Here is a 14,879-nt window from a genome sequence, read left to right as displayed (position 1 = left end):
TCTTCTTTGTGCCTTTAACACAGAAGTCTCCAGTGGTTTTTTTTTTCACAATTAAAGCTCAAGACAGGTTTGTATACAGACATATGCTCAAACATTTCTTCTTCCTTGCCTGTCCCTACTTTCATACAGACAATTTTGTCTGTATGTACTTTTACTTTGAAAAACCAAAAAAACTTTGAAAAACCAAAACTTTGAAAAACTTCTTGCATATGGTTGCACAGTTGGAAGGTTGTGCCAAGGTGCCCATCTTCTCTACAGGGATCCTACACGAGTCAAAGTATGTGAGCTCCGGGAACCTAAGGTCTTTGTGTGCCAGGACTTGAAAAGCAGTTGTTGATGCTGACAGTCTAGTTAGGTTGGTGATTTGTGATCCACTTGCCATATCAGGGAAATAATTAGGAAAGTTGTGGAAAGGCAACTCCATTCATTCCTCAGACTGACTGACGCAAAACCAACGAGGAGCCAACCTAATTATCTCTCGGATATTAAGGGTAAATTGCTCTGGCTCTGGTAGTTGGTTTCCCCACAGGAGAAGTGGGAGGACTTGGAGGCCAGTGAGATCTGTCAGTCCTCTATGATGTGTCCATTGGTAGACGAGGAGTGGTTGGAGTTGCAGTTGACAGGGGTAGCCATTGCCCTCCTGACAGACCTCATAGGACCCTTGGTTGCAATCATTACACAGTCTCAAGGACTCTTGTTCCAAACATATGCAAGGCTGTTAAAATGGGTAATGAGATTCTTCTCTGGAGAACAGGATATTTTCTTGTGAATTGTTTTCAGGAGCAAATAACTAATTTAAAAATGCAATTCCTTTTCAATATAGTAACCTATCACATGTTCTTGTCACACTTACAGATGTTCTCCTAGTGTAAAAGCAAATAGGCACCTCAGTCAGAATGCATGTGTAAACAAATAAGGTCTGGTTATTTTGTATCTGCTAAAACAGAAAAAAAAGAAGTTGCAATAGCTGCAATAGCTATCTTAAACTTACTGCTTGATTACCTATTTCTGGACCTTCCCCCACAGTAATATAATAATTAATGTCCAATTAACTCTCTGTCTAGTAGTCCAGCTGATGTATGTATTTTGTATTCTGTGACTCATTTAATTTGGCTATTTCCTCCATATAAAGTTCACCCCTACTCTGACCTTACAGACGTAGCTGTCTGTTCGCCCAACTGTTTGGTGGCTCTGGCTCAGGGACCTCTCTCTGCCTGCTGTTGCAATGCTTCCCTCCTCATGGGGAGGTCAGTCCTTCCACATGGCTAATTACAGAGCCATAATTAGCTCCTCACACAACTGCATGGGGTGAGCCTTCATGAAACTGCTCAATATGAGCAAACAGAATGTAGCAGCTTGTGCAGTGACCCCTCCTTATTATGGGCTGGCAAAAAAGCACAGAAGGAAAAGGCTTGGTCTTACAGCACCAAGGTGTCCTTTCCCCCTCCTTTTAAACATTTTAGGCCAATCCAGCTTGGCTGGAAACACTCACCACGCAATCTGTGGGTTGACAGAGTCTCTGTCAGACTGTACATGGGCTGGGCAGAAGCCTTTGGTCATGTTGTATTTGATTTGTTTAGATGGTAAAGGAGAGCTACGCTTTGAGAAGGGTGGATTTCCACAGCTCCCCTTTTTTAAGGTTAATGCAGTTCCTGTTACAGAACTGAATAGAGAACCTCCAAGGTGCAATAGCTCTGTGAATGCAGAATTTGTCTGCCAGCTCTTAGCCAGCCACAGAGGCTTCAGCTGTCCCCCTTCTATCATTCCTGGACTGAGCCCAGAAAAGAGTCCAGCTTGAGGGCAGGAAGGTGAGGACGGGAGATAATGTTGGGAGCAAAAGCTCTTGATAGCGCCAGGAGCTGTTGAAGTCCCTGCATGTAGCCTGAGCGTCTCCTCAGGGAGTGGGATTGGCTTGTCTCCCCATGTATTTCAGGCCAGTGGGTTGGTGTCTGCCCTCTCCTGATGACTGTCAGCACTCTCTGAAGTCATGTTGGGCTCCTTGGAGTCATGGTCTTTGCAGTTGCTTCATTTCCTGAAGTCCATTTTCTCTAGGAGTTGTGGGACGTGTTTCTGCTGCCATAGCTGGGTTGCCTGGAGGTGATTTGGGACTGTTTCTTCTGCATCATTGTCTGGTTTTCTAGCCAGAAATGTCAATCACTTCCTTTTGTGTGTGTACAAAGGGTATTTCAGACTCTGTGTTGGGCTGGTCATGCAGAATATGCCCTCATGTCACAGTAAGACAAAGTGTTGTGTCTCCATTTCTCTCCACAGATCTGCAGCCTACCTCCACCACAGCCACAACTCAGCACTGCATCCCAGGCACCACGAACGTCCAGTCCCCTTCCAGCTCAGGTGAGTTCTTTGGCTGAATCCCATTAAGTTCACACCATGGCAGATCCTGGCCCTGGCAGGCTTCTCTTTCAGCCTCCCATGGGCAGGCCTGCAGACCATGATGGCCTAATGGCCCAGCTGGTGGCTCGGGGACTTCCCCCACACTGCTCACACCTCCCTGCTGTCCCTTCCAGAGGCTATGCCCTCCCAGCTCTTCCCTACTTTAGCCAGGCCTCCTACTCTTGTGCCAGTCAGCCTTCCTGGTCCTTTGCATCCTGGTCCTGCAGATGCTGCATCCCTGCTGGAGACAGCGGGGTAGCTGGGGGAGCCTCCCAGAGCAGGTGCTGCTGACCTCCAAGGACCAGCACAACCATGCTGATCCGCAGCAGTGAGAGGAGTACTGAGCGCTCTTGTCCACTTGTTCATGAGATAGCAGGGAAGGAAGGTGCCTCCTTTCCACATCCAAAAATTTGGTCAAATTGTAACCTTCTGTAAAATCTTGACACTTGCATGACTGATGGCGATGATAAACTTGGTGATATTCTTGATGGCAAACTAGGAGGAAAAAAGCCGCAACAGATGAGAATATCCAATATGTAGCTAGTTTTTAAAGTGCTCAGTGGGTTATTCACAGGTTGGCTTGCCAGGATGTAGTAGTTAAATGGGTTTTTTGCTATGGTTCCTCTCTTCAGGGCTTCTTTACACCATACTCTTGCACAGTCTTTTGTGTTCTCAGTGCTATCCTGATGGCATCAAAGTGGAGAGAGGGGAAAGAGAACACAGTTTGTCTCTAACACAGAGCCTGAAGCATGAAGAAACAGATCAAGAGTGATAGATATAGGAACCTGGGACAGTGTGTTTAATCCCATTTGAAAACCCAAAAGGTGGGGTTGGGAGAAGTTAAATGTATTGACCTGTATTTTTGGCAAAGGGGAACTTCTTGCTGGAAAATGCTGGCTGAATTTTCTGTTAAGACCTTCCCCACATTCCTCTTCCTCCTTCCTCATCCTCTTCAAATTGTCAGACACATGGCACAGGCAAGTACTACTCCATTCCCACCACAGGGATGGAAATGGAATGTACTGGGCAGAATCCTACTTTCCTACCTCTGTGCAAAGCTGAGGCGACAACTGTTAAGGCAACGCAGTATGCACCACATAATTTATCTCCTCTGGTGGATAGGGAGGATCTCATATAATCATTTAATCACAGACCACTGTGTTTCCTGATCACTGAAAATGAATGATGGCTGTAGGCATTTCTGTGTTTTTCATATCACTTTCCTCAGGCAAGACAGCATTTTTTCCCTGCTGTCTAAAGTAGCAGAAGATGTGTCTTCCAGAGGGAGAGGTGTAGAAGGGAGAAAGGAGCTTAAAAGGTCCAATTCATCAGTCTCTGTTTTCTTGATTTCTCCTGGCACTTGAAGCAATACTTTTAGGCACATCTGCTCTATGTTGGAAGGCAGGAGGAAAAGAAGCATTGACAGATATGTAAAATCATAATAAAGCATTCTTATTACAATAAATACATCTGATTGAGAAAGAAAATGTAGCATACTTTGATAAATTTTTTTCTATTTTGTTTTATTGCAGTATATAAGGTTTTTAGTCAAACCTCTCCCCTAAAGCCATTCATGGGGAAAAAATTGAAGAGCAGAATATGGGCCATAGAAGAGTTCGACACAAGAGATTTCAAAGTATGGGCAAATGTATTTTTCTCTAAATAAGTGTCACTGCTTTTTGCATTATCACTGCTGAAAAAAGTTGCTTAACTATTAATAAAAATGTAGACGCTTAAGCACATAACACTTTTAAAAAATATTTCTCATTCTACATTATTATCTACAATAGTGACAACTATTTTGAGAGTCACGGACACATTTATTATTCTTTCAGTAGTTGTTAATTATAAGATTGGTAGCTACTCAGTGACAACATACAATTCTTAAGGGAATTTTGCTGAGACAGTTGGTAGTGTCTAAGCAATCAGTATCAACACATCTACATCTGACCCATATTTTGGAATTTGATATAAATCACGTTGGTAATGAGTAGTGCATGAGGCAGTAACTAGTTCCATTGAAGTCTTGTAATTTACAGAAAAAGCCACTTGTTCCACAGTGTATTTAGTGGCAGACATTTCTAGCAGCTAATTTGCTGAATGTTTGTCTAGCGCATGAAGAGTGGGTTTTTGGAGTTTTCATACTCAGCCTGATGTGTTTCCAACAAGAACAATTGCACCTCACAGGAGAAATGAGGTCAATGTAACTGAACAGAGATAGCAAATCAAAAATATTCCCATGTTAAAGTGTCGATCAGGTGGCCTAAAAGAGTCAGATACTTTAGTCTTCTGAAAGAGTATAACAAACTTTAGTCTTCTGAAAGAGTATAAAAGAAAGGGTTTGTCTCAGCAATTTGTTTAATCCACTGCTTGTGAGAATGTTGTGCTGTTATAGAAACATGGAAAGTGACAATTTCATGTTATGGCAATATGCACTAAGAGAAAGAAAAAAATGGGAATAAGTCTCCTGTCTCAATCTCTGTGATATATGCTTAATCTTTGCTTGCTCAGCAGACATTGTGGAACCTGATAATAATGTTTGCAATCAAGATTTTTAATAGTCCTGAAGTACTCCAGAATAGGAAACAGTATCCTAAAATGTACAGTAACATCTTGGAGGAACCGGACACTGCGCAATTCATTGCAAAAATATTCAGATTTCTGTCTTTACAAATATACATCTTCTCATTCCTGTGAGGACTGGCAGCTTAATAAGTGAAGTTAAATAGACTAAAGAAATAGTAAAGAGTTATTGAAAGACATAGTGGTGAAGCTGTTCAGCTTTTTCCAGATCTAGTAACCTGTCATGATGGCTTCTGGAGATAGATGTACATGAAGTGTCCTTAACCAGCTATTTTAAGCCTTCAAAATAGCTGTGATTTATTTTTCTGATTATAGAGATATGGTAGGTATAAATAAGGTTTAGGTTTTCATGTTTCAGTAGCTGATTTGCATAAAATTACATGAGAAAAATCTACAGTACAAGAAGGCACTTATAGGTTGCACTTATTCCTTAGTTTTTAAATGACCAGGTATGACTGATGAAGCTACAAATAATTTACAATATTTTAGTATTTATCAGCCTGACCCACCTTTGAGAATCTCTATTACTGCCAGTGAGTGTCTATCATAGCTATTAAAAGCTGAGACCAATATAACACATCCTGGGACTGATCTCTGAGTGAGGTGTTCTCCCAGATATAGAGCTTGGGCTGTCATAGGTAAGCTTTAGAGGTGAGATGTAGGGGTCATGTAACATAATTAAAAGAGCTAAAATCCTTATCTCCACGTGAAGCATTGGCTTTTTTTTTTTTTTCCTTTTCAGTTCTCTTCAGTTCCCTTCCTGAAAAGGCATGGGTGTTCTCAGTGTCCCAAAATCATAGCTATGAAACTTTTCTCTGCGTGTGTATTCCTTTGGTTTTTTCCTCAGAGGGGTTTTCTTTGAGGAGGAAGGAGGACAGCACTGTGAGTTGTTAAGTACAAGGCAGGAGCTGGAGAGTGAAGTAGAATCCCATTTTCCTAGTAAATAAAATAAAAAAAATAATAAGCCCACCAAATAGTTTGAAGGAGCTGGGTACATTAAAATTTGAGATATCTTATTTTCTTTTTATAAAAGAGCTCTGACATAACAGAAATCTCCCAGATCAAGAGGATTTTTGGGTTGTGGCTGTTCCTTGTCTATGCAGACTGCCACCTGGCTTTTTCCAGTACCCCCAGGATGCAAAGATAAATATTCTGAAGAATTAAAAAACTTTCTTCATGAAAATTAATCCAGAATACAGAAAATTTGATCTAGGAATAAAGAGCCAGCCAGATCTTCAGACTATGAAAATAACTGACCCTATAGACATGTGCATGATGGATATCTGGTCTTCTAGTTTTCCTTTCAGAGCAGTGCACCATCTGTTTGTGTAAGCAAAACCTGCGAGGTATGACCAAGCCCATTTCCATGTGTATTTTACTTATGAGTGACATAAACTGATATCCTATTCTGTCACTTAAAATCTGGATTACCAATGAGAAAAGCCCTTCAGTTACATTTCATAAAGTGAAATGATCTGCTGCAGAAGCTCTGTTCTGCCAGATATTGTGTGTGTGTGTGTGTGTGTGTGTGTGTGTGTGTGTGTGTGTGTGTGTGTGTGTGTGTGTTTGGCAGTGACATGAATGAAAGTCAAGGAAAGAACATAAAAGTTAAAGTAGGCTCATATGGAGCACAATGCCCTCAATATGTCAGTGGCAGCTTTTTCACTGCTGCCTCAATAAATGTAGAAGTCTTTAATGACTGCTTAGAACCATTCAACTCAACTGGCATTATGATTGGTATACCATTCTTCCCTGTGCTGGGTTAAGATTTGAAGATTTGACTGTGAAGAAGCTCAGAGGATATTTTTAAATAGTCATCATTTTCCTGCAGTGTGTGGTCACACCAAACAAATTCACAGAGTTAATTATGCTTAATTTATCCTTTGTACACTGGCAGTCAGTTCATTTATACCAGTGTAAAACCAGATAATACAAGTTGTAAGGCTAAGTGCTGCTTATGTTAGTTGTGTAGTAGGAAATCAGATCTAATAGGATCCTTTCTGTTTAAGTAGTTTCTTTTCATTGTCCCAGCTCTGCTTTTATTCACTCAAGGGGAGATTTTTCATTACCTTCAGTTTTTGTAGGGACATGGCAATCTCCACATATTTTGTGGTTTCACCTGTACCTCTGCACAGATATATAAGGAAGAAAATTAAATAAGCTTTATGACCAGATCTTCAGCTTCTGAAAATCAGGCATCTCTTGCCATTAGTGCTTATGATTGTGAGTCTGTGTTTTTGAATCTTATACATTTTGTGGGATTATTTAGGAGAACCTCCACAGTATGAATTAGTGTATTCTGTGTTATACAGTTGAATATGCTAAATTCTAAAATTATTCCAGTCTTTGCTGGAAAATCTTGGCATTGACATATATTGTACTGATCAAATTGAAGAGTGACATTTTTCTCATAGGAAAGCAAGATACATTGCTTTGGATATCTTGATCCCATTTTCCAGGAGAGTATTAAGATTAGGGTCAGGTTAGTCTGATCTTCTGCCTGCTGGAAGTATAGATTTGCTACACTGCCAAAATGAGAGAGCAATATTTCCCAGATTTGCTTAATAGGTATAGTTGCCATCTATATCCTTCTATATATGCTCAAAAAAGTCCTCAGTCCAATTCTACCTGCTCAAATTTACACTCCAGGAAGAAAAAAATGTATTAAGTGGAAATTGCAAACATTTCATTAAAGCACCACGTGTCTTAGCTGGTTAACAACTGATCAAACAGCCAGGGAAATTCCACACAAAGACAAAGTTCATGATGGCAGATGTTTTGCCAATCACAGTAACCTGCAGACTGCCCTCAGGAATGCTGTCTTCCATATGAAGTATTCATGGTCTTGAGAATATTTTTTGAAGAAAAGTGCTAAGCATATTGCTGTGAGCTGCCAATACAACAGCATGGTGATTGCTGCAGAATCTCTTGTCAGTGTTCTGGCCTTACAAGATCCTTGCAATGTGTTGCCAGCTGTATACAGCCCTCACAGATGATAGTGTGCTCCTCACTGTGGCAGCCAGATTGTCACCAGCCTAATCTCATTCATGAGCAGCTATTTATGTAAGTGATCAGACAGCGTCAGGCAAGTCATGTGGATGACCATTTATCTATGTCTGCAAGGGATTCAATCTGGCCACATGCTGATTGAAGCATAAAATGTGAAAATAGCTGTCTAGAGAACACAAGTTGGATTTTCTGTGATAAAAATTGCAAGTGTGCATATTGCCATGAAGTCCACCATGGCAGCTGGAGTTGTGGGGAGGCGCAGGAGATGAACCTTCTGCCTGATCACCATTGTCAGATCCCAGGGCAGGGTTTGGGGTGCAAGTGGCTCACACTGTTGGAATATGCCCCTGGAGGGTAATTTTCTGCTGGCAGTGGACTTCCCCCTCATGTTCTGTAAGTGGGGTCTCTGTTACATAGATATGAATTGCTGTTGTTCCTGTCAAGGCGACTGGTAACAGAACAATCATTCCTTTTTTCTGCTGCTTGCACTCAGCTGAGAGCAGGTCCTACTGCTCTGCATTTGTATCTACAAACCTGTGAAACGTCTCTGACAGCCGATCTGAAGCTTCTTTTCTTTCCCTTTGCTGTCTGCAGGTCCAACAGATCTCAGTATGAAGAGGCAGTTAGCAAGCAGCTCTGGATCCTCCAGTAGTTCCAGCTCCAGACCCCAGCTGAGTCCGACCGAAATAAACGCAGTGAGGCAGCTTGTGGCAGGGTACCGGGAATCAGCCGCGTTTTTATTGCGCTCTGCAGATGAACTGGAAAACCTTATTTTGCAGCAGAACTGAGTCATGTGACCTTCACACCGGCCTGGTCTTATCTCAGAATTTCCACTAATGACATTTTGATTTCCCAGAGCACACACTTCAGTTACTGCACTGTCTTTTAGGAGAGTTAATTACCATAATGCCACACTGTTCTTGATCCATAAAGTGATGTGTTAAGGTGCTTCAAGTGAACTTCGACCTCTGGTGTTTCCGAGGTACTTTACTGTGTCCAGGCTATTGCTTTTGTTTTAGTGTGTCAGCATAAATATCGAAAAAGTGGCTAGAAATTAACTCATTCTAACAAGTGGAGGAAACAGAAGATGCTGTGATGGTTTTTTAAAACAAGTGGTTCAAGATCCAAGTGCAATATTAGTGGAATGTGATACTGACTCATGGGACTTAAAGCTGCAGTATATGGCAAAACATTGCCAAATGTCCTGTTGCTACAGGGCACAATTGCAATTAAAAGGATCTTGTATTTTAAAAAAATGTAATTTTTATAAAAAATGAAACAAAAGATTTTTGTTTTCATTCAAGATTTTTCATTTTTACTTTGGTAAACTTTTTCACTGGTCCTGAAAATGTTTTGAGGAGCTATTTTAAGTCCCCCCTTCCTCTCTTGAATCCCTGGCTGTGCCCTTCTCCCCAACTTCATATTCTTTCTACAACGAGTAACTCTTGATGCTGGATAATTTCCTCCCCTGTGTACTGTAAATTGTCATCTATGGAATACCTTCCAAAGGAAGTATGCATTTCCTGCATTCATGCCATTCTCAACTCCATTCTGTAATATATTGCAGCTTTATTAGCAATTAATAAAGAGTTGAGCGTTTTTTAAAAAAGACATATCGTTGAGAAAAAAAAAAGATGATTTGATTTCTTATGGTGAGCTCATCTGACTCCATGATCACTGCTGCTGTCTTATACAAGTCCCTCTAGTTGTGATTGGACGTAGATGATGAATGTTAAGAGGTTGCAAGTGACAATCTGAAAATTTGCACTCTTGTGTGTATTTATTTTTTTTCCTTAATTTAAACAAAATTCTTACCAAGGAAGGTCATTGACACTTCTGGTAAAATTTGTATAATTCCCAGGCCTAGCTAAAACCTGTACAAAACTGTAAGTGGATGCAGCTGCAACTATAATAAAACTCTTCTCTCCCCTTCCCCACTCTTCCCAACCCCTCTATTTCTTATTTTATAATATTGATTACACATTAATGGTGTTTTCTTTGTGCACTATGGCAGGCTTCTTTTTAAGTATATAGAAAAAAGTACTTTAGTTTATGCTTATTGTACTATCTGTTCTGTTGTTTAGCTTTTGTTGAATAACAAGTTTCTTGTGCATTCCTAAATTTGCCTTATTTCATGTACAAAATTTTATGTAATTCCGTTTTTGACAATGAGTTTAAGGCATCAGTGATATTTTATATCTACTTGTTACATATAGTTTTCCAAGTAATGACTGTGATTGTGACCAAGTAATGTGCACTTTTTCTTGTAACTGTGGACATTGCTATGCTTTTTTTTTCTCTAGTGTTTCTAGAATTACTGTTGCTTACAGTTATGTAAAAGAAAAAGAACTTTTGTGATACTGTTGGTGAATATTAATGTGAAAAAGCCTATGAAATATGAGTATTTTGGAGGTACATAGATACACAAACATCTCTAAGTTGTGGACTCATGTTCACATATTTAAATGAGAATTCAAAACCTGAGGGCTGGAATCATTTCCTCTGTTTTGTTTGGGTAAATAAACAGATTTCTGTGTTTAAATACATGATTGTGAAACATTATAACATTTAAATGGAATAGCATTTAAAGCTATAACTGTAATGGTCTTTAAAGAGGGAAAACGGCCTTGCAGTCCAATTCATGCAGCCCCTCAAACATCATTGCTCAATATTACTTAGTAAATCCAGTAGGATTGAGTAACTAGCGTATATAATTTAAAGTTGGCTGGAGGGAACACCATTTTGCCATTCTACATTTGTTCTTAAAAAACTATTGGATGTCTTTTTAGAGGCCCCTGTTCTTGAATATGAGAATATTGTTGTAAATCCTTACCAGTTGTTGCCCATCACTTGGGAGGTGCATTTGTTTCTGCTCAGCTGAGCAGCCTCACCACATTTAAAGCTCTTTTGCTAAATCCAGGTAAGGACAAGAAGCTAGAGGACAAGGAGGTAGGAAACTTAATTCAGTTTTCTGTCCTCTGACTGCTCTTTATTCTCCCTCAATTATTCCTTCTCTCGAGGGAGAAGTAGGAAAATTTGGGGTCACCATACAACCTTCAAAGCCCATGACTAGATTTTCCTTTTTCCAGCTCTATTCCCAGCCTAATTTGATAGCTCACTGTGTCTTCTAACCTATGTCTTCTACACACATCCTCTTCTTCTGGGTGCCTCCTCTGGAATATTTAGGGTCTCCTTCAATCACAGGGCAATTGATGTCCTCTAAAGTCTCATACAGGTACTTAATAGTAACTGTGTCCTCAAGTGGTTTGTCTATACGAAATTCCATCTGACAGATGGGAGTTTTTATTCTAGAGCTGTTTCTACCCCTAAGTACTGGGTTTATTAATTTCTTCTTCGGAACAATCACAGATTCAATTATAGTTTTAACTTCTTCTTCTAAGAGGGTACTGAAATTCAGACCCATCCAGTGAAGGAGAGACCATAAACCTCTGTCCATTTTTGTGTGTGAAAACCTAGACCCAAGCATTGCAATGAAATTTGTCCTCTTGAATCCAGGTCTCAGAGGCCCCTACTTTGTGTCTGCTTTGAACTTTCCAAGGCAGTAAAAGCACAAGGGAGAAAATCCTGCTCCGGTACCCAGCAACAGCCTCAGGGTTATTTCTTTCTCTCATCCACATCTTCTGTAACAAAGGCCTGGTTCCCTCAGCCTAAATATTGCTGTTAGGGTAAGGCCAGTTTATTCCAGCATGGGACATACCAAATATCCACTGAGTATGGCTGCTTAAGGCTGCCTTCAGAAAAGCATTACCCTTATATCCAACATCTTTATTAAACTAGTGCTTCAAGTTTGGCGGATGTCTCACCACAGAATTTCATCAGTGCGGACTGGCAGGTGCTGGTCCTTCTTGAGAGAGACTCACATCTTCCCAGCTATCCTGGAGTTTCTTTGTGAGTGGTCCTGTCAGACCTCTAGTCTCCAAGGGATTGTTGGGCAGGGAGGGATGGTGGGAAAATGTCATAATGTCCATAAACTTCCCTACAGAGTTAAGTACCAAACCTGACCATGGTCTGAGTGTATTGAGGCCTAATCCTCTTTAGGATTACATACACACTGGAAAGACAAGTCAGTCATCCATCCTTCTCTCCCTGATTTCCAGGGTAGTTTTCATGGACAGCTGTGGGTAATATCTTTAGATTCAACTTTGGGTTGTGTGAGAGTGGACAATTGGTCTAGCTTATCAACTAATCAGATTGGTTGACTGCTTTCACTGCCTGCTGGAAAACTGGAAACACATGAAAAGAGATCTGAAGTCAAATGTTTTTTATCCAGATTGGCACCTTGCTGCCTGTCACTGAAGGATGACACCACCCTACCAGCCATGGTGAGTATCAGAAGCTACAGAAAGAATATACAGAGGTAAGCAAGTATGTGACAGTTCTAAAGCTGCCCATCCTCTACAGAGAAGGAATTTTCTGGATGAGGAAAAAGTGGTGAACATGTACGTGACTGTGGCTATAAAACTAGTTAGAAAACAGAGTTATACTAAAGTATGTGGATATTTTTGCTGTAATGGCCTGAGTCGCTGCTGAATACAGTGTAGGTGGAGGTAGGTTTTGTTGGTAAAACTCCCTTGAAAATGAGGAGCAATTTTATTTCTTCAAAGTGCCCAGCACTATGTTAAAAGACTCCCCATAAATTTGTTGAAGCTCCTCTGAATCTGGCTTTGAAAGGCTTGTGAGGCATTCATAAGAAAGACATGTTTTTCTATGTAAAGAAAAGCTGATTTTGATAGATCCTGAAGTCAGGATCTAGTCCAGGTTCCACCCACTATTGAAAAACACCAGCATGTGAAAAAGAATTGTGAAATAATGGAAGAAATCAAGCAATGTCATACAGGTGGTTACTGAATTAGATATGTAAGAATATAAAATGTCTGTGCTGGACAAGATCAGTTGTTCACAGCCTTGTAGCCTGCCTCTGAATAATGTGTAAAGCAGAGAGAGATGTACTAGATACAACCAGCCAGAAGAATAGAGCAAGCCTATAGCTAGGATTTCTAAATGCATGTCCATGTCCTACAACAGCTTGAGGCTGTGGTGGGCTGTCCCTGGCTGGCAGGTAAGTCCCCACCCACGATCCCACTCCCTCCCCACAGTGGCACAGGGAAAAAATCCAAAGAGCAAAAGCGAGGGACAAAACTGGGTCAAGCTGAGTAAGTGAAGAATGAAAAAACAAAAGCGATGCAGAGGTAATCCCTCATCACTTCCCACCAGGAGACGTGATGCCCGGCAGATCCCCAGGCTACTTAGTATGTGTACCCCACCCCAATTCCCCCTACTTCTTTTTGGCCAAAAATGATGTCATGTGGTATGATATATCATTAAAAAATAGCAGGAAAAAAGAGAAATTAGTTGCTTGAGGCCATGCAACCTGTAAATGCCTGGGTCTGTTGACCCCTTTCCATGGTCAGAACTAAATCAAATGTTGTATAACAGGGTGCAGAAATGCTTTTTTACCTCTTCTCAAATTACTTGCTTAAATCTCTTTTTCACCACTGAACAAAGGAGCACAAAGGAGCTGGAAAGGCTGTAAAATTACTGACTGCTTTGTGAATAGAAATTTTATGTTGTGCCACATAATTCAGTTGATTTCCCTGAGTCTGGATAAAGATATTCTATGCAAAATTTTTTGTTCCTTTTTCTAATGATGTCTGGAAATACAGTGTAAGAGTTCTAATTATTGTGACTATGTGTAAAACTTTTTTGTAAGTATATCTTTGCTGTAGTTAGCCAACTATGGTGTAAGAAGAGCTGGAAAAGAATCCAGCACATAGATAGGTTTGTCTTCCTTTTCTTGACTTAGCAGGGAGGTAAATTCCAGTAGGTAATTAAAAAGAAGCAGGGTTACTGAATTTTCAAGATTTTCCAGAAAAGAACTTAAATTAAATTTTTTCCTAATGCTCCCCTGGAAACTTATATCAGATAATTTTTCCTTTTTTCCTGCGAGGCTGCTGTTTTGCTATTGTAGGGTCACTAATCAGTTCTTGGTGCTGTTTCTTTTCAAAGCACAGTGGAGTACTCATAGCAGGAAAAGCAGCAGGAAAAATTGGGAAAAATAGGAGGGATAAATATCATTAATATTTCCAACATGTCATTGTTTAACTGTTTTAAATTAATTTTCTTTGTGGTCCCCAGATCACAGTGCTTTAGGACCATGAGCTTGACCTATTTATTTCCTCTCATATTTTGTAGGAGAAATAGCTTCTAGCTGAAAGAAGCTCTTACTGCCCTAGCCAGCAGGCAGCCTTAACAATGTTCATTTGCTGCACCTGATATTTGAAAATTGCAAGCTACAAGGCATACTTAACTCTCAGCGCCATTCTCTAATAATTAGAGGCACAGGCTATTTTTTAAATGTCTCCGTCCAATCTAATTATACTTTATTAAACCATATATTAATTGATTTAAATGATAAATAACAATAGAAATAAAAGTAGGGATTTAATGTAAATCCTTAATATCTACCATAGATTTGGAAAATTTGTCTCAGTGCTTAAGTATAAAATCATACAATTTGTCCTTTTAAACAAATTGCTGTTATTGTTTGTTTACAATATATAGAGTCCAGATTTCTTCTGCTACTGGGGGCAAATCTATGGCATAAATCCACTCTCTTATTTGGATGCAGGTGTCAAGAAGATAGCATACCCCTTTTAGTCTCCCTGCCATTCATAATTCTGCTGCCTTACAAACAATGATGATAAAGGGCTTGAAATCACGGTCAATTAAAAAACTACCACGTGATTATTGACTAAAGTTTAATGGTTCAAACACTAAATAATTTACATTTCGGTAGAGTCATATAATCAAATAATGGTTTGGGCTGGGGGGACACCTTCAAAGCTCTTCTAGTCCAACCTCTCTCCATGGGCAGG

General features: G+C 40.1%; 1 protein-coding gene across 5 annotated transcripts in view; it reads left to right on the top strand.

Moving 5' to 3' along the window:
* Nucleotides 1-10,525, top strand: part of NOL4 (nucleolar protein 4) — a 182,129-nt gene extending 171,604 nt beyond the window's left edge. For all 5 annotated transcript variants that reach the window (XM_030966198.1, XM_030966207.1, XM_030966216.1 and 2 more), the window contains 2 exons: nt 2,272-2,352; nt 8,578-10,525. In XM_030966198.1, the coding sequence (XP_030822058.1) occupies nt 2,272-2,352; nt 8,578-8,771 (275 nt within the window). In that variant the 3' untranslated portion in view covers nt 8,772-10,525. The remainder of the gene's footprint in view (nt 1-2,271; nt 2,353-8,577) is intronic.
* The last annotated feature ends 4,354 nt before the right edge of the window (nt 10,526-14,879 follow it).

The sequence above is a fragment of the Camarhynchus parvulus genome, chromosome 2, assembly GCF_901933205.1.
Source record: "Camarhynchus parvulus chromosome 2, STF_HiC, whole genome shotgun sequence".
In the NCBI taxonomy this organism is placed as follows: Eukaryota; Metazoa; Chordata; class Aves; order Passeriformes; family Thraupidae; genus Camarhynchus; species Camarhynchus parvulus.
The sequence above is the reverse complement of the archived record's forward strand: the minus strand, read 5'-3'. Positions and strand labels throughout refer to the sequence as shown.